This window comes from Sipha flava, unplaced genomic scaffold (genome assembly GCF_003268045.1).
Source record: "Sipha flava isolate LNK unplaced genomic scaffold, YSA_version1 109_pilon_pilon, whole genome shotgun sequence".
NCBI classification, from domain to species: domain Eukaryota; kingdom Metazoa; phylum Arthropoda; class Insecta; order Hemiptera; family Aphididae; genus Sipha; species Sipha flava.
The window spans coordinates 1301535-1322642 of NW_020271726.1; the positions used below are offsets into that span (position 1 = coordinate 1301535).

At 26.8% G+C, this 21108-nt stretch overlaps 1 protein-coding gene across 4 annotated transcripts; it reads left to right on the forward strand.

Moving 5' to 3' along the window:
• The first annotated feature begins 2191 nt into the window (after nt 1-2191).
• LOC112687388 (glutathione hydrolase 1 proenzyme-like) lies at nt 2192-20439 on the forward strand. 4 transcript variants are annotated; one of them, XM_025560070.1, is made up of 11 exons: nt 2192-2384; nt 10315-10373; nt 13088-13291; nt 14177-14397; nt 14733-14928; nt 15084-15284; nt 18213-18441; nt 18502-18692; nt 18819-19059; nt 19911-20024; nt 20094-20439. In XM_025560070.1, exons 2-11 carry the CDS (start codon nt 10363-10365, stop codon nt 20244-20246), a joined length of 1761 nt encoding a protein of 586 aa, XP_025415855.1. In that variant the 5' UTR covers nt 2192-2384; nt 10315-10362; the 3' UTR covers nt 20247-20439. The 4 variants fall into 4 exon arrangements, with proteins under 4 accessions (XP_025415855.1, XP_025415865.1, XP_025415847.1 ...); XM_025560080.1 differs by lacking the exon at nt 10315-10373; XM_025560062.1 differs by lacking the exons at nt 2192-2384; nt 10315-10373 and adding an exon at nt 10679-10894.
• The last annotated feature ends 669 nt before the right edge of the window (nt 20440-21108 follow it).

Genomic DNA, 21108 nt, shown 5'->3' on the forward strand with positions numbered 1-21108 from the left:
GTCAATCAACGTCTTGAAATAAACCTAAAATCATCAGAAAAAAAGATACTCAACAATAAAATACTCCGGTACAGTATAATACAATTTTTTATACATATATTTTTTATCTGGCCATTTCATTTATGGTAAATTTCAACGAATTTAATCAAAAAACACGCACTAACTTTTATTAAAATATTATGTACCTTATGTTGTTTTTTTATGTATGAAATTGTTTGCAGTTAAATTTTTATTAATAAAAATACTGGACTTTTAAAGAAGAATGGAGAAACATACAAGCTACCAAAATTAGCATACACTATGAGAATTCTAGCAAAAGAAGGAATAGATGCAATTTACAATGGATCATTAACACAGCAATTATTAGACAATTTAAAAGAAGTAAATGGTATAATCAAAGAAAATGATTTAATTAACTATGAGTAAGTTTTCTGAAATTATTTTATAACATTTAATAAATTCATGTTCTATTTAAAACATCCTTTAAAAATTATTGTCCGATATTTCAATATGTTTATAATTTTCTAGAAACTAAATTAAAAAGCGACTTTCAAAGTAAAATAAAAGTTCCTCTAGCTTTTGATGTGAAATTCTATTGTTAATATCCAAATTTTTTATTATTAGGAGGTTTTTACAACTCTGTTAAATTTTTGGCTGCCACTGTTACTGATTTCCTATAATCGTGATCCTGTATTCTTTTACTCCGTCCATCCATCAATTATTGTGTCTGTCTCTGAGTTTTCTACTTGATAGTTTATATTAAATCGATACCCTCATTTAATTTGTTCCCTCTTTTATCATTGTATGTCAAAACCATTTAATTCTATACCCAAACAGCATTCAAAAATGTATACGTGACAAAAAACATATTATGCTTTTAGGGTTGAAATCAAAGAATCATCATTAATTAGTTTAAAAAATGTTATTTACAAAATACACGTGACACCACCACCTAGTTTCAATTTAATATAAAATATACCTATATATATAATGAATAATAATTTGACACAGCTTTCTAAATGTGTCAATTGTATTTATCTAAAAGTAGTATTATAAGATCACACATGTCTCTAAATGTGTCAACTATATTTATATAACAATATTGTTATAATATCCTTTGATCTACATACTCGCATAGTTACATACGTCAGTGGTTAAATTATTGTTTAGCATCACCTCCTAATTTTCATCAGTATAAAGGTTTTTTTTTTTACATGTGAATTTACTGTGGATATATTATAATACAATCCAGATTTATTGCTTATCTATTTTAAATTCGTAAAAGGGTGATAATGGTATTATTAATGCAAAAAACAATTGCAAATAATAAAATAAATTCAATTTATCATATGTTACGTTTATTATTATTTTTATTGCTATTAATGTAAAACGTAATATAACATTCTTTTATGTTATAAAAGTACAAGTGGATGAAGAACGAAAAAAAAATATATACATATGTATAGCAAATTTAAACATGAAACAATTTAATATATAATATAAAGTTATTATTAAGTATTATGAAAATTATTAATTGTATAAAAAATAATTTGGTCTTCAAACATAATTTTAATTCATGACAAATGAACAACTTTAAAAATTCATGTTGGACAAAAAATAATAACTTTTATAATTTATCGTGATAAATTAAGTTTTTTGACAGAATATTCCAGAATCCACTAGTCTAATAGCTCATATTAATCGAAGTTTATCAATTACGGTATTATTTTGATTACCTATTATATTATAATGAATATATCTAATCAAAGTATGAACAGTCAACATAATATTATTTTAATTAATTAGCTATAAATATTAATTAATTTAATTAAAATCATTACTGATCATAATAAATATCCTCAAGTCTTCCCTTAAGTGCGATCATAGTAATTTTAAATTTTTCTTGTTTTATCATAATTTATGATGAAAAATAATTTTATTTCTTTAATGTTTCTAGATTTTTTTTTGTCATTGAACACCTGCAAGTAGATGATATGTAGAATATAATAAAAAATATACATGTGTACGCTAGTATTAATGTATGGTTTATAATTATATATCGTTTTATGCAACGACATATTTACAAAAAAAAATCAAGGCCATTGATTGTCATTATAGTCATATCATTTTGGTAATCACTGAATGTTAAAACCAGTCGAAGCTCTCTCTTCTTTTCCAGTGTACCTATTTCGTATATCATTTAGTCAGTACTCACTCAGTACAGACTAGAAGGTGATTTAGTGCGTTTGTTGTGATTCTATTTTTAAAATGAAGTTATAATTTGTCTTTTTCTGTGTTGTATAAATTATTTTGTGGTGCTTTGCAATTATTCTATATAAACAGTATTTTCAAGATAAAAATATTGTGTGAAGAATAGTTTAAAGGTACAAGAAATTCAAAGTAAAATTGTATTTTATTAATATTTATTCAATACTAATATTCATTAATGTTTAATTGAGTGCAAATATAATGGTATAAAAAAAATTAAAAAATAGTTAAGTTAAAAAGATATATTTTTAATAAAATAATAAATATGCTACTAATTTTTTTTTCAACAGAGGACTTTCATTTTTTATTTTAAGCCTCATAAAAAACGAATACATAATATGAATAATATTCTTTATCAACATTTATTTTCCTTAATTTTAATTAATTTCAGTAAATAAAACTTTATAATAAAATAAAATTAAAGTTTTTTTTTTTTTGTGAAGATCGAATTCGTTTACACAACATACATATTAATATAATGAAATAACAGTAATAATATTAAAGTTAAATAAACAATTTTAAATGAAAGATTGCTTCAAAATTACTAGTATAAATAACTCACATTTATATTTTTAGTATGTTCAAATCATAGATAAATTAGTTTCTATGTAAAATAACGTGCAAATTTTATTTTTATATAATTAATTAGGTTAATTTTACGCTGCGAAATAATAAATATACTACTTTTATGATTCTTTAAATTTAATATAATACACTTCCTATTTTATTCAATTTAATGCATTATACCTATGTTAATTTAAAACTGAATTGTTAAACGATTTCATGGACAAATGTAATTTAAGTTACTCAGCAGTTGCATTAGTTATTTACTATAACTAATTTTTGTTCAAATAAATTCGTAGTTCCAATTACACGCGGTGTGATGTATAAAAAGAATATAACGACAAAAGAATTTTCGTTTCGTTTCACTGGCTCATTCTTCATTTGCAATTTCTTTATCCACACCTGCATTTTATACGAGATAGTAGATAGTAGTGTTAATTTGTTATGTATTTATTTTTTTCGTTTTAGTTTGTTATTTGTTCAATTTGTCATTTAGGGAACAATAAAAATAATTGATAAATTATGACGAAAAGTAGAATCCTTCTAGTGGAAAAAAAAATGAAACACAATATTATTGATTTACGAAAATTATGGTTTTTTTTAGACTATTTATTAAGCTGTACGAATAATGACATTACGAAATCATACCGTTTCAATCTGTGTAGAACCACCATTATTAACTCGTTTTATTATAATCATGATTTATACATTAAACATATTACGAGTATATATTATATTAAACATAATTATGTCGTATACTTCACATTTTTATTTCTATTTCTATTGAAAATTTAGAATTAGTGCAGAAAAAGTGCTACCGAGTGGATGGGGATAATTTTATTTTTCAATTAATTTACTACTGTATGAACGCATTTATGTATCATTTATGTATTGATTTCAATATTATCATCCAATAATTATTGAAAATTAATCGTGCACATCGCGTAATATTTGATACCTCATACTCAAACTACTATTTACGGAAGAAAATAATATTAAGTGGTTCAATAAAGTTTTACTTTTAGTTTATGAGAACATCTTATGAATCTAACATTTTGTCATTTATTTTATTCGTTCATAAAAAATGATTTATGTTCCACGCAGTTAAACTGTTAATCAGTTATAATAGTAGATAGATATTATATTTTATGAACGTAAATTCTAATTCGAAACGAGAACAGTTGTTGAGGTTTATATTTATATACAATGTACAATATACGATTTGTACGTTAGTATTTAGATCATTGAAAATCTAAGGTAACTTAAAATGGAGTGTAATGCCATGAAGTAACTCATTGATAATTGGTCATGTGAAAACTTAATGCTATTTATTTTATGAAAGAACCTCATACAATTTTTTTCTATAAATGATAAGCTCGTGCATTTTTATAGAACAAACTATTGTTTTATTCATGCATAGACACTATGAATGTCCCTCTTTTGGAGTATTGTTTTATCGTTAAGTGTACTTATAAAACTGAAGTAGTTAAATAAGAGTATTTTCAACTTGAATAAATCTATACGATTTACCTATAATAATCTAGAAGTGTTGCACGCTTACATATACTAGTTATTTATAGTTCGCTGAAGACTTAAAAATAAAATAATTCAATTTATTGTTTTAAAAATTGAAAACAAATAATATTAAGACCTTTTTTTAGTCAATATTAACCTATTTGTTATGAACACAATATATTAATATCAATATCGCATCATAGTTTTTAACCAATTTCAAATCAAATAAAAAAAAGATTTTAATGTTTAATTTTTGGAAGACCATAATAGTTAATATTTATATATATGAGTGATAATTTACACAATTTTAATTTATGCTAATAATAATAAATATATTAGAACTTATGTCTTATTTTAAATTAAATAAAATTTATTATAATACTAAAATATGCATTCAACATAAAAATTTATTTTTACAAAAGTTTCTATTTCTTTTATACTAAATCTGCATTAATACAGCTTCATTTACATAAAAAATACAATATAAAAATTTTAATTATTAATTATAATATGAATTTTAATAGGAAAAAAAAATCTAATTAATGTATACTATTAAAGTTGATCTTGAATCCAAGTTCTGTTAATTTTCATCTGTATTTACATTACATATTTCATTCATTTGTATGTCAATATTATACCATACAAATATTGTTTATATCATGATTGAAATTTCACCATTAAGTTCTAATGAACAAATTTCCTTTCTCTTCTTTCACAACTCAAAATAAATAAATTATCATTGTTTATAACGAGATATATTTTAAATCAATAATCTATTTTCTATTATAATTATGTATTTTTCATATAAACACGAAGCATTTTAAATGTTATGTTCATAAAACGATTGATTTTTGTAATCAAATTAAAACATAAATACTTGATCATGAAATAGTCTCACGTACGTATTCTTTTTATTTTCTACATAATTTACGTAATTTAATTTATTGTTCTTCAAAATATGTAATTAACATAGGCGTGCGCACAGGTGTGGCTTATAAGGCTATAGCCACACCTGAGACTTTTTTTAGGTAGGTAGGTACTAAGTACTTAGGTAAAAAGGACTTATAACTTTTTTTCGGAAGATCTAAATTTTTTTTATCAATTTTATCAAATTACAGACAAATTAAAATTACTGACGTTCATTGATAATCAAATTATACGTCAGTTTTTCTAATCAATTTTATTTCTACTTACTTATGTTTTGTATTTCTATTTTTTTTTTTTTAAGGCGGGGTTTTATAAGGGGTGGGTGATCAAAAAAATAAAAGCCACACCGGAAACAGGAATCTGCGCACACCTATGGTAATTAACTATAACGATTTATGTTCCCATTTTTTTTATATACCTTAGGGAAAAACTAAAATGTCACATCTGTATTGAATTTTTAATCTATGCTCAACATGAATAAATGTTCTACACCAAAAAAACAGGCCCTGATTCATATATGTGGTACACAAGTACTGAGCTCTCATACAATTTATAAGTAGTTGGGCTTTCTCATTTTGTAACCAAAAAATTTAATTTTTTTTTTTTTTAGATTGAGTGCTTAACAAGCAATAATTATGGAAAAGAAAGTGAAAATATTTATTTATCTAATTATAATTTGCATATTATTATAAATTTTAGTATAATTTATATTATTTGTCATCTTCTCAGTGTAATAAAAATATTGTAACAAATTAGGGTTTAAAGACACAATCAAAAAATTTGCAAAAAATATAAAAATATATATTGTAATTAAAATATAAAGTTATGGATTAGACTTATAATAGTCCTTCTAAAGTATTTTTTTTCAAGTCATAAATAGTGTATAGGATCTTTATTTATAAAAATCATGTTATGTCAAAAATAATTCTTCATGAAAAATCAAAATTAATGTAAAAAATTAATAATTTTCTAAGTTCGATAGAATTTGAAAATTTATAAATATAATATAACATCACGCAAAGAATCAATCTATTATATGCTTTTTCTAAATATATAAACACCATGAATAATTTTTTTCGTCCTTGTCCTAAACTTCTTTACTAATTGTCAAACACAAAATAATGGCTTCATTTTCATTTTTTCCTGGCATGAAACCAAATTGATTTTCCTACATTTATGTCTCACTTCTTATTCTTTTTTCTATAATATTTTACCAAATTTTCATACTATGATTCTTATAGCTTTATTCCGCTATAAATTCTACATTCCTGTATATCTCTTTTGCATTTAAATATTGCTACAATAATACTTTTTCTCCAATCTTCTGACATTTTTCTTCTACTAACACCACTCCTAATAAAAAAGATCTTTCAACCATCAAAGCTTACACCCACTATAATTGTCCACACCTCTACAAGTACTTCGTCTCGTCCTACCACTTTTTTTATTTTTCATCGCTTTCACCGTAACCTATACTTCCTCCTCACTAACTGAACCAATCAATCCTTCATTCCATGAAGTATTATTTAAAGCTTTTTTTGGATACTCATCCGTTCAGTAATCTCTCAAAATATTCTTTTTATCTCTTTTTCACATCTCCATAGTTTGTTAATACCCTCTTATCCTTATTTTTATACACCAAATATTTTGAAAGCCCCTGGATCGTTTTTTTTTAACTTTAGCCAGACTATAAAGTTTATTTTTCTCCTTCCCGTGTTTCTAGCTTCTTATATAACTCATCATACTTATTAAGTTTCACTTTTATTACCACACTTTGCACTATTTTTCATACATTTTTTTACTCTATCCAGTCTTTTCTCTACCTGATTTTCTGTCATAACTTGAATTTATTTTTCTTGTTTGCTACTACTCTCTGAATCTCCTTATCTTACCATCACGTTTCCTTGTTTTCTGGTATAATACTCTTGGTTTTACCAACAACCTCTTTTGATATATTCTTAACACAAGTTTCCATTTATCAAACCTCGATATTATTCCCTCAAAATTCCACACAGCTCTTTCTTTTGCTTCCTTCATAAACTCCTTTTCTTTGTTTCCTATTAATTTGTACCACCGAATTCTCAATTCGTTTTCGGTTTTCCTTTTTTTACTTATTAAATATAACTCAATTTTACCGTAATAATTCTATCACTATTGCTTCCAACGTGGACTTCCTTACTATTAATCTCTTTATCCAATATTACTCCAACCCCATTCCTAGTATTAATCCTACCTAGATATATTATTTTTTAGTTTTCTTTTATTTTTGCTTTCTGTACTTAGTTTCCTGAACACAACAAATACTAATTTTCCTCCTCTTCAATACTTCCGCTAATTTACTACTTCTGCCTATGAACATTCCAACACTCCACTTGCCTATTCTTACTTTATTTCTATCTTCCATACCTATACGCAGATTTAATCCGAAGTGCAATGGTGATATCCCTACACTGTTAATATATCCGTGTTGGGTAGACCTGAACACATAACTGGTGAACCAGCTACCATCTGGTTGTCCGGCTGTTATCACACACTTCATCATTTAGGCTTCCTCCACCTTCAACTATGACACTTATTCTCAGTTGTCGCTATGCGCATATCCGAAATGGTACAAAACGCTTAAGTTTTTTTTCGGATACATTTAAATTATTTTACTTTATTACATTGTGTATGTGGAACTATTCTAAAACTGAATTAATTGAATTGTTAATTTTGGTATTTAATATTTCTAATTTAGTATTGACATGGATGTTAAATATGTTTCAAATTTTTCATTTTTCCACATTTAATAAAATTGTAAAATACATTTTTTCTGATACTCTTAATTATTAAATTATTGTATTATTTATGACTCATCAATAGGTATGGTGGGAGATCGTACTTGTCTCTAAAATATCTTATTCCCTCACCAAAAATATCATCTACAAGATTGTACCATTTAGTAGTACTGACTCGATGAGTTTCCCGTAAAACGGTCGGGACTAGAGAGCGAAAGCAGGCTCGCCTTTGTGACGTTGAAGGTGAACGCGTTGGGAGCATGGTGCCGAAACATAATTACCAACCACGTCACATCGATGAGAGAGCACTGTGGTGGTGGCTCACCACAGTAATATCGATATTTAGTGATTAGTTGTTATTATTGATATTAATATATTTTATGCCAGTGGTTCTTTTTTTTTGCTGTATTGGTTTTTCTTTTTTTACGATATGACTGGCATTAATTTAAGTACAATAATTTTTTGGTAAAACTAAATATAAGAAAAACAATTGAATAATAGTAGCAAAGATAAAGAAAAAACTATAGTATAATATAATATGTATAATATGTGAAATTAATATCTGGTAACAAAAATTTGGAAGACTAGGCTGAGTTGAGATTACGTATTATTCTGTGGAGTAGATGATTGAATCCGTAGGAAATGCGGTGGTACGGTAATTGAAAAACCGAATGATTTCTAGTAGAGTGAAAAGGAACATGGAACGAGATAAAAGAAATCAATTCAGGAAAATCTAGAGATCCCTCAAGAAGTGAAGAGATGAAATGATGGTCAGCCCCTGCGCGGCGAGAGGCTAAAGAAGGGGTTCGAAGATTAGAGGAAATGAGTGAGTAGTCATGCATGGGATGTTTCATTTTTAATTTGAAGGCAGCATAGGATAAAATCTGTTTTGTACTTGCTCTATTCGGTTTTGAAAACAAACCGATACCGATATTTTCGATACCACCAATATCGGCCAACACCAAGTTCTAGGATTTACCTAGGATTCCACCTTTATTAATAATCATCGAAGCATAGGCGTGCGCACAGCAGGAGCCGAGTGTACCCAGGAATCCTCGGAATATTGTAAATGGGCTCCTACAGTTTAAGTCTAAGTGTAAAGGGCTCAAATTTTAAATGATATTGCTCAGATTAAATGTAGTTTATTCAAAAATATTTAATAATAAATAAATTATTTTGTATTAAAAAAACAAAACAAAATGTTTTACATTTTAGCACGAAAACTTATTGTGATATTATAATAGCTACAATTAATTACAAAAGTACAAATCATAAATAATTGAAGCTATCTGAAAAAAATATAAAAAATTCAATGAAAACATATTCATTGTGCCTAAAATAGCACAGTATAAAATATAATAAATTAATGATGTTGTGTTTATTTAATTATGTATGTGTTATAATTTATTGAACATATCTACACTTCTATTGAGATAGGGCCCAACAGTATTGCAAGTAACCCCTGATGTATAGGTCTGCATACGCCAACGCATCAAAGTGAATTATTTTTAAGATTATAATAAAAAAAATTTGATGGATAGGAAATGTGTAAGGAAACCAAACGATTATAAAAATAAAATATAACTAATGACACGGTGCAATTATTTTAAATTTAATTAATATTTTAATCAAAACAAATTTTGCATATTTTTTTATTTGATTACGTAAAGCAGACACGATAATACGTGAAACTTTTTTAGAGCTTAACATAATGTTAAGTATAACATCATGAAGTGGATACTTGATAATATCACGGTAAATTATCAAGTTATAATTTTTATGACCACACAAGTATTTACAAAAAAAAAAAAAATGTTTTAATAGTTTCGTCTCATTTTACAAGTATTTTGAATATTTTAGTTAAAATGTACGTGATTGATTATTAATTGTTATCTGTAAGTATTGCATACTTATATAATTTTGAATATAGTTTCCTACATCAATATTTTTATGTGTTATTGAAGTTGTACGAATTTCAATCGGACAGGTAAATATTCACTGCTATGCTGTAAACTAAGTATTTGAAATGCACGTAGGTACTCATCGTCTGATTAGCCAATAATGAAATACTTGCATCAGAATATTTGGTGTAAGCTTATCGCATCAACTCGAATGCATGATCGATGTAAACGATTAAAGCAGTTGACTAAATCTATAATAGCACCTTCGTTGACACCAACTAGGATGACTTCAGTATTATTTTCGTTGTGTCAGTGCGCAAATGTGATACAACTATTGCAAAATTGTTTTTTTTTTTTTTTAGATTACGACACCAGCCCATTGGTAACCCCGCGGTAATTAAACCAACAAAATGATTACCAGGTACGTCCTCGCGTTTATAATTATCATGCGACCGTTTTGACCGACGCATTGTCTTACGTAACGCGTATTACGTGCAGACGTATAGTTATGGAAATTTATCGAAAAAAAAAAAACAATAAATAAATTATAATAAACTAACATTGCTTTAATATAAACACAAAGTAGGCATATTCCGTGTTATTAGTACTGCTACAATTGCGAGTTTATACCAACTACCTACCATATTACCATGTTACCACCACCACCACTACTATTACTATTACTATTATTCCTCGATGCATAATATTATAATCAACTGTTGGTTGTGATGCGTAATGCAGCAATGCAGCCATTCGATTCTGTGGTGGTTGAACATATTTTATCAATACACAGCAATCCGTTTATGAACATCGCCAACTCGTTTTTAAAATTTGCTGTTATGTATTGTTGACAGTATATATAACTGTTTAAATGAAAGGTTACGAGAATCTCAACATTTCTGAAAATACAACGCTACTAAGACATCTGCTAGACAAACCTAGGTCAGTAACTATTGATTTTCATTATAACTATACTTTTCAAAATTGCGGGGCTTCACGAGACGCGATGAAATGATTTCTCGTGGACTCTTTATCATTATTACGTATTCTAGAGAAAATGTACAGCCCATTTTATTTCCAATTATCAATTTCAAATCCAATATATTTTCAAAACTATGTATTTATATTAACTACTGTCTTCATTTTGTTCCATTTCAACGTGAATTTCATTAAAAATTCATATTACACCGCTATCTACTTTTTGACAAATTTATATTACTGCTCAGTAGTTATATAATATTTTAAAATTATTTCTATGTTACATAAAATTATATTTAAAAATTAGTATTAACCGTTGCAAATGAGATCTTGGCCAAGTATTATAGATATTAAACACAAATAGTTTTATTATTTATTAGCTTCTGTAAATTATTACTCAACGAAAACACTAAACATTTTATCATATATTCCGGAAATAAGCATTTATCATTCCTACATTCGTCCTTGAAATTACAAAGAAACTATTATATAGTTTTTCAAGCTACATTTTAAAACGCTTAGCTATATTTTTCTGAAACATATAGTCATATTTAAATTTAAAAAAAAAATCAACATTTAAATTACATTAGATCACATTTAATTAAGTCACATTTAAATTAAATTAGGTAAAAATGTCTGGTTATTGTTAATTTCAATATTGTAAAGTCGTCCTACATAATATGAATGCATAGATATTATTATAAGAATCTTATTGTTTGTATCAAAACAAAAACGTAATATACATAAGAAATTTCTTGATAAACGAATTTGGATGATGGTAGGCGGTGTACAATACATTTGCTATCAGCTATCACGTGCTCCGTTTTTACCAGATATGTTTATATAGTTCACTTAATCAAAATTTTGCTATCGGAATATTTTTATATAGAAAACAACTGATACTTCGGTATACAGACGAAGAGTATCTTTTAGTTTTAAATATTATTATTTGAGGTAATTCTAGGTAATCTCTATAAAGAGATTTATATTTCATGTAGTTGAAATATGTATATGAACTTTGAAAATGTCCTAATTAATAACTTAAAGGAACATAACATTAATTATCAATAGTGTTCCATACGTGCACATTTATGTGTTATCGCCTACTAAAAGATAATAAAAAGATTCATAAATTAGAACTATAAAAAAAGGACATTTAAATATCAGAGTAATAATTGAACTCTTTAATTGTAGGGAAAATAATTTTTTCGAAAAAATCCACACATTATTGTATTTACATCCAATAGTTTCCTAGAAATAAATAAATGTTAGGGTCAGCTATTAATTATATCAAATAGTTTGATTACCGTGCATAGTATCAACAACCATATACAGTAATGTGTTATGTTTCTATGAACAATTAACATACATTCATATAATTTTTTTAAACATCTCTTATTTTACAATATTAATTTAAAATCAACATAAAATACGTTTACGGGAACGTTGTACATTCGAATAAGATCTTTGGGAATGCCGAATTACGCCGAAGAAGATAGTTGTTTTTCAGGTACATATTTAATTACTGTAAATTTAATATGGTCCACATAAATTAATCTCATTAAACTCGTGCCATAATGCAACACGAAAAAATTTAGCAATTATAAGTTTGCTATATCTGCGTACTACACACAATACGGTTCTGTATTTTTGTATTTCTCTACTTTCTTCACTTCCAATCAGTCCTTATTTTATTTCTCTTTCGGTTATATTCTTCCTGTTCTCTCTCATTTTACCCAGTGTTGATGTCGCTCGTTTACGACTCTACGATTCTTCGCGTCCCAACTTCTCATTGCTTTAATTTATTTTATGTTCCAACGAATTGACCTCAAGCAGTGTTTGAGATTCAAAACGGTGAAAATGCATTGGTGTCAATCAATTATATAAATTGCGAGACATTTATAATTTGTACTTAACTCAAAGCATATTGCATGTACAAGACGAACATAATCCAATAAACCGGGTACTGTTTCTGGGGAATCGTTTTGAACTCGGGTTTCTTAAACTATCTTGACCATTCTTCCGATTACCGACACTGCGATTGAGCTTGCACCCTTGCACGCATTGTCCGTAGTACAATTATGTTACGCTATAATGTTCCAACAAACACACGCTGTTGGATTGTGCCTTACGTGGAATACGACGTTATTTTTTCAGATTGCAATCAAAACGTTGCCTTGTTCTAGTAGGACTGGTAATACTGGCCGCCATCTTAACGTTCCTGATCGTATTCTCGGAGCATGTCGTCGACATCGAGCTGCCCGACCCGGAATTCCCGTTGCCACCGTCCAGCATGCCCATGGGACTGTACAGCGAAGTGGGAGTTGTATCCAACGGAGGACCGTGCGCGCAGATCGGAGTGTAATGATCATAATAATATACTGTCGTGTTGCGTTATAACGAGGGTCAGGGTCTTCTAGCATTTGGATGTGTATATAGATTTTTTTTTATTTGAAAGAATAATAAAATAGCGGAGTCAGATAGTTGACGAATCCTAATGTTGAAAGATAATGCGTAGATAATATTGTTGAAAATGTACAGAAAAAAAAAATAAAAGTCGATCGATAAATTTATTAAACACGGTTTTTGGTAGAAACGATTAACGAACCGACGGAATGCAATTATCATGTGATTACATCTATATTAATCAACATACATTATGAACACTCAACGTATCTATAATATTTAATTTGTCTAGCAGTGGGGACAGGTGAATTACTTATCACGTACGGAAACGTGTTTTCGTTTCTCTTTGTTCAACAACAGTATTAGTGTAACTATGTAATACTTTATATGAAATCAATTATCTTGATAACGGAGTTGTGCAATTGAATACATAATATCATTGAAACGTTCGCGAAACCGATAACCGTACGTAAGAATTAAATGTAACGACGAATTTATAATAATGTACTTGCGGTGTTGTAAACAAAAGATTACTCATCCATTACACTCCGAATATACTTTATTAGTATTTTGTAAACATTTATCAATATATCAAAGTTACCAATTTGATTATGGTACAATATTCTAAAAAGTCCGCAAAATTGTCACGTATGATATCAAAAATATTTTCTTAAAGCTGTCTGGTAAATTATTTTTCCAACACGATAATTATACGAAAACAACTTTTTGTGGTCGTTAACGTCTTTCAGCAATACCAAATTCAAATATTAAATTGAGACTATTGATTTCTATACTATTGAACTAAGACATTCGAAACTAATTTGAACTGTATTGAAAAAGGGATGTGATGTCAAAGGGCGGAAATGCTGTGGATGCCGCTATAGCTACCATGCTATGTGACGGTGCTCTGTGTCCAGAATACATGGGTATTGGGGGAGGATTTTTGATGAGTATTTACAACGCTACGACCAAAAAGGTAATGTCTATCAATGCACGTGAAACAGCTCCAGCAGCTGCAAATTCCACAATGTTTGTCAAAGATCCTCACAAGTCTATTTACGGTGAGTACTAAACAGGAATTAAAAAATATAATTTTTATTTAACTGAATGTAGAGTTACTTTTTTATTATTGTGTATTGTTGTGTTGTGTTTAAGGATTAATTATCTATCTAAATATATGATATAATATAATAATGGAGTCGTTAATTTGTGAACATTTTTTCTTTTTTTCTACATTTATACATTTATGCATTATTATTTATAAAAATACGAACAACTTATTTTCGCATGACTATTATATTTTAATAGCACTTAGTTAGTATTCGGAATATAACGGTTCCTATTTGAAATAATATATTTTTATATTAATAATAATTTCAATAATTTAAAAACCTAGGAGGGTTGGCAGCTGCGGTTCCAGGTGAACTTAAAGGCTATTCTACCATATATAATTTATATGGAGGTGGGGTTTCGTGGGAATCGTTATTTCACCCAACTATAAAATTATGCGAGGAAGGCATACAGATCAGTAATCGTTTATCCATAAATTTGAACAACCACGAAGACTTAGTAAAAAATGACCCAATGCTCAGGTAAATGAGATATATTTTTTTATACACATATTCATTATGACAAAAATTTAATTAAGATTATTAAAATTTTTCAAATTGTTTTTAATACATTTATACACACAATATTCGAAATATGTATCGGAGTACATTTTGAAATATAAATTAATTTGTTTTAGAGAGGCTTTTTTCAATGAGAAAACCGGACATGTGAAACAATCCGGAGAAACATATACGTTGCCGAAGTTAGCAGAAACAATGAAAATAATAATAAAAGAAGGTTCAGATGCAGTATATAATGGGTCATTAACACCTAAATTACTAGAAGACTTGAGAAAAGTCGGTGGTATAATTACAGAAGAAGATTTGGCCAATTATAAGTAAGCCAAAGTTTTCATTTTGAACCACATATAGGCGTGACTATTATTTATCCTCTTATAATAAATTTTATTCATAACAACAGCACTCACATAAATAAATCTTAATCAAATTTAGATTATTGTTTTGAAAAAAATTAAAACGATTTTATGATCATTCTAAAAAATGGAACTATTTAGATTCTGAGTGAATAGAGAAATGTTTTACCGTGATTTGCGTTTTTTTTGTACATATGATTTCAATCAGAAGAATTGTTCTTATCAAAATCAACACTCTATTTGGTACTTTGACGAGAGTCATTTCACAAAATTAACATTTGTTAAACAATTGTGAAAAACTGACCGGATATACGACATACCGGATTTCGAAAAAAGTTAGTTTTTATTTTCATCACTACTAAAAATATAATTAAGTATGCTAAAGCTTTAAAATTTTCAATGAAATTCTTTATTATTGCTTCAGTAAAACTTTCTAAAAAATTTTTAGAGTTGCATAAAAAATTTAAAATTTCCTGTTGTCATAGCTTTTTTTTGAAAATAGTAAAAAAAAATTTGCTTTGACAATAAATCCTGAAAATGACATACAAAATTGTTTATAAATATTTTTTCCTGATTAAAGAAAGAAATCGAGCTTAATTTCAATAAAATTTTTTGTTAATAAAATGTTTGAAAATTGAAAATTGTGTATCAGTTTAACATATGATTTTTTTCGTAGTCAAAAATAAAATGTACTGACAATTCGTCAAAATATTTTAAAAAACGTTACGAAATGAAATGTTGACAAAATTGGATATTTCAACAAATTTCTGTTGAGCGATTCTAATTATTTTTTGTTGGAGGCCCTTCATAGTACAATTTTTGATTTTTAAAGGTATTCTAAATTTTGAAATACCATTCTTCGATAGTTAAAACATTAAAAATGATATCTAACATATTAAGATTCATTTACTACATCAACTACCTTTAGAATTGTAAACTGATCCATCCGAACTCCTTTTACTCAGGATTATTTTTTCAAGAGTACATACATTTTAAGTTCTAAAAACCAATACAGCAATATTCTTTACTCATCCTTTTATCATTCCTTTAGGGAGTTTATCTTTTAGATTACAAATAGTAATTAAAAAATCAAATAAAAAAATATAAAATTATATGATACCCAGTGGCGTATTTTCAATTTTTTCTGGGGGGGGGTCCACAGTTTATACATAATTAATATAAACTATATATTATATTGTAATAGTTACGTACTTATGCAGTTTTTGGAGGAAGTTGAACTAAATATATAATGTAATAATCGTATAGTCTTATGTAATATTATATATATGTACCTATATATTGTATTTAGCATTATATATTATAAAGTATTGTTATAAAATAAATTCCAGTTGTCTCGATTTTTTGGCCAATTCCTCTATCACTTCATCAACTTCCCTGTGAATGTTTAACATACCCAATTCTGCAAATATGTAAGAATTGTTGTTAATTTTTTATTTTTTGGAGAGGTTCTGGGGGGGGGTCCAGTACCCCTGGACCCCCACCCCCGTAAATACGCCACTGATGATACCTGTATTAAAATTTAATATTTACGAAAAATAAAAATATATACTATTATTTATTTAATTATTTTAACTCCTTCAATAATTCGATATATTTTAAATTATATGTAAGGTAAAGTGGGGTAACTGCAACGCAATTTTGAGTAGTTCCACTTAAACTGTTCATTTCTCCTGAAATAATTAAAAATATGATGATTACTGAAATGTAGTGATATGGAAGTGCTATATTTAAATATACTGTCAAAATTGTGTAAAATTTTTAAAAAATAATTTTACGTTTGAAAATTAAAAAAAAAAAATTCGCTTACCTCTTAACAAGGGGATAAATGCAAAATGGACTTCTTAAAAATAATAATACCACTGTTATTTAAACGTTGGGTAATTGCCTTAAATTAAATAGTTGTATCTATAATACTACGTTTTCGAAGCTGTATTTGTTCAAATTGTTTAGAAAGACAGCTATTGTTATAATTTCAAATATATTGTTATTATACATTTTTATCATATCTTAAAAACTATTAGAAGCTTCTCGTTACTTACATTTCACTTTGCTCTCCTATAAGAAATTTTAAAATTTTAATTATTTTAATAAAACAACAAAAAAAAAATTTTCTAATACTATAATACAAAAATTATGTTTATAATATCTTATAATTTTTTTTTATACACCTACGTAAAAAAACATAAAATTAGAAAATTACATACTTAGAAATAAATAATAATAAAATATGAACATCTTATAATAATAATTATATAAATCAAATGCTTTTAAGTAACTACTTAAAAATAATTTTTAGCTTAAGTAATTAAAATAATTAATACTTGTATTAATTTTTAAAAGAGCCAAATGCAGCATGTCATATCGCACTTACATATAAATTAATGTCGCATTTGCCCTGTTGGTCATTTCACATGGGGAAAGAGCATAATCCGAATTAGCGAATATAATTATATTATATTATATTAAACATGTAAATATAACTAAAAACCTAAACTACACATAAAATTACACAACTTACTTTACTTTTACTTTACTTTACTTTTTGAAATCTCCGAAATAAATTGTTATAAATAAATAATTTAAATTACCAAAAAAAAAAAAAAAAATGGATAAAAAGTCTGCTTTTCAAAATGGAAGTGATAATACAATTTTTGACATCAACTCTAATAAGACGATAACGAATAAACGTACTATGTTGCAAACTAGGTATTTAAACTCCTATTATATTGTAAATTAATTTTCATTATTGATATGATTGATAGAATTTATTTATCTCACAACAATATTAGAAATCACACTTATCTCAGTTAGGCACTTACCTCACTTCAACTTAATCAAAATAAAAAAAAACACCTTTTTTTTTATTTTTAGGGTTGAAATTAAAGAATCTTTTCCGGTGACATTAAAAAACCAATTTACAGTACACGTGGGGCCACCACCAGACTCTGGTATAATATTAGCTTACATTCTTCGCATACTAGATGGAATGTTACCAGCACCTGATGCAGGCCTAGACGCACATCGATTGGTGGAGGCTTTCAAGTTTGGATTTGGGGAAAGATCACGTTTGGGAGATTCTAAATTTGTAAAAGTGTCTGAAGTATGTATCATTTAAGACCCATCGGCATAGATGACAGTATATAACTAATTTATTTTGTAGATTTATGAAAAAGTAAAATCGGATAGTTACATAGAAAGTATACAAGCCAAAATATCGGATAATTTCACTTCGTTGAACCCTAAATTCTACGGAGCTGATTTTGATATGCCGGATAATCACGGTACAGCTAACATGGTTGTAATAGATTCGGCGGGAAACGCCGTTGTTGGCACCAGCACATTAAATACGTAGTGAGTAAACATTAAATATTGTATATTCAATTTAACTTTTATGGTCATCATTATTCTTCTGCACCAATTAAATGTATATTAGATATATTATTCAATTTAGTTTATATTCTCATTTTTGTTTTCTAGCTTCGGCTGTGGTTTTATGTCGCCGAGTACTGGAATCATTATAAACAATGAAATGGACGATTTTTCCACTCCTGGAGTTGTCAACTATTACGGAATCCCATCGTCGTCAACCAATTTCATAGAACCAGGCAAACGGCCAATGTCTTCGATGTGCCCAACTATAATAACAGACAAAAAGGGTGATTTTTTTCTTGGAGTGGGAGCAGCCGGTGGTTCAAAAATCACTCTGGCTACTGCTTATGTAAGATAAATTAAAAATTAAATAAAATTTGATTAATAGGATAGACTTTAAATTATTTAAATCATCTTGTTGTGTAAAGTAATATTAATTTCTTAATAATAAAGTCTATGAGTATTATTAATTTATTAATAAATTATTAGTATATTTAATTTTTAGAATCATTTATACATTTTTTTATTTATATTGTTTTTATTTAAATTTCAAAAATTATTAATACATTTATTTAGATTCTGAAAAAAATTAATTTTTAGATTTTACCACATTATCTTTTCGAAGAAAAAAACGAAAATAACAATAACAAATAAAGATTGAATAATTTTACATTTATGAAAATAACTCATCGAATCAACAATAATATTTATACTGGTAGCTTATTAATATTTAAAATTATATATGTCAATTAACGAAATTTGGCATATGTATTGAATTATAAATAGTTTTTATTTTAAAATATTTAATTCGATTATTAAAATTAACGGTTTAGACTATAACTTATATAGTAATCAGTTTATATAGCGTTATTTATGAAAAAATCAAATCAAATTAAAATTACTTTATAGAAATGTAACTTTTCGTTCTACATTTTATTTAGGATAAGGTATAAATACTAATAAATAACAAAATACAACTAAAATTAACAGTCTTCATAAATATTTTCAAACATTGATTTAGCTCTAAATGAATTTGTCATAAAAATTTTCTATCAAAATGAATGATTCTAATTTAAAAAAAACTTTTAAAATTAAATATTGTTGGTTCTATTTATTTTTGAATTAAAATAATTAATTTGAAACTAATGAGCGCTATTTTCAAATGAAATATAACCAAAAATTATTAATTTAAAATTACAGGTGTCAGCTCTTAAATTGTGGTACAATAAAACACTGAAAGAAGCAGTAGACAAGCCTAGACTTTACCACCAACTTGTACCTATGATAGTACAGTATGAATACGGAACGACTAAGGCAAGCCAGAAATATTCCAACATGAAATATTTAACATCTGATGATTATTGACCATGTTTTCGTTTTTAGGATGTGGTTCAAAAGCTCAAAAGTATTGGTCATCCGGTCGAGAGATTAAAAAACACTATAGGTTCAGCTGCAACAGCGATTGGAAAATCTCTTTCTGGAACGATCGAAGCTATGCCAGATTTCCGACGACCAGGAAATTCGTCGGGATACTAAAATGTTTAATTAATAAGAAAATTTTTATTATATTTATGTTGTTTAACGTATGTTGTAAGTTCCTATAATAATTTTAACCTTAGACCATAATGATCCAGTATCATTACAATGATGAGTGACCATTACAATATATTATTGTTAGTATAATTTTAGCATATAAATATTGAAATGTTATTATAAGTTTTGTTTATTAGTTCAGTCTTTTTACCATTTCCATGATCATATGTTTCGTATAATAATATTATTCGTACTAAATTTCACTAAATGTACAAAATTATTAGCTGAGGTTATCATTGTTAAAAATTATATAAAGATGTATTATTATACAGTATGGGAATTGGAGTGATATGAAATGGATATATGAGTACACACATATTTTAATATCCCTCTCAAATTTATCCGTCAGTCCTAAACGGTTCCAATTATTTATTATGCATACAATTAGAACATTTATTACAGTTGCACCTGTTAAAATAAAAATACCCAATAAAATATCGATAAGTTAGTACCCATTATTATTTTTTTCAAATTATATAATTTTGATAAATACGTCGCTGAATTTTTTTTTAAGTTACGAACGTATTTAAATAATTTCATTTTGTTCATAATATCAATCGTTAAATTTTAAATAAACTGAGAACATAAATATTTTTAAATGTCTTAGTACTTTTTATATAGCAACAACATAACTTATATAGTTATAAGTTATACATAAATTTATATATACTTATAAGTTCTATTATAAATTTTTTTATTTATGTTTGATATCGGTTAGGATTTTACTAGCAATCAAAATATTTAAAAAAAAACATACGAATTATGAAAATTCAATAAGACTATATAATTTAGCTAATTTAGACAA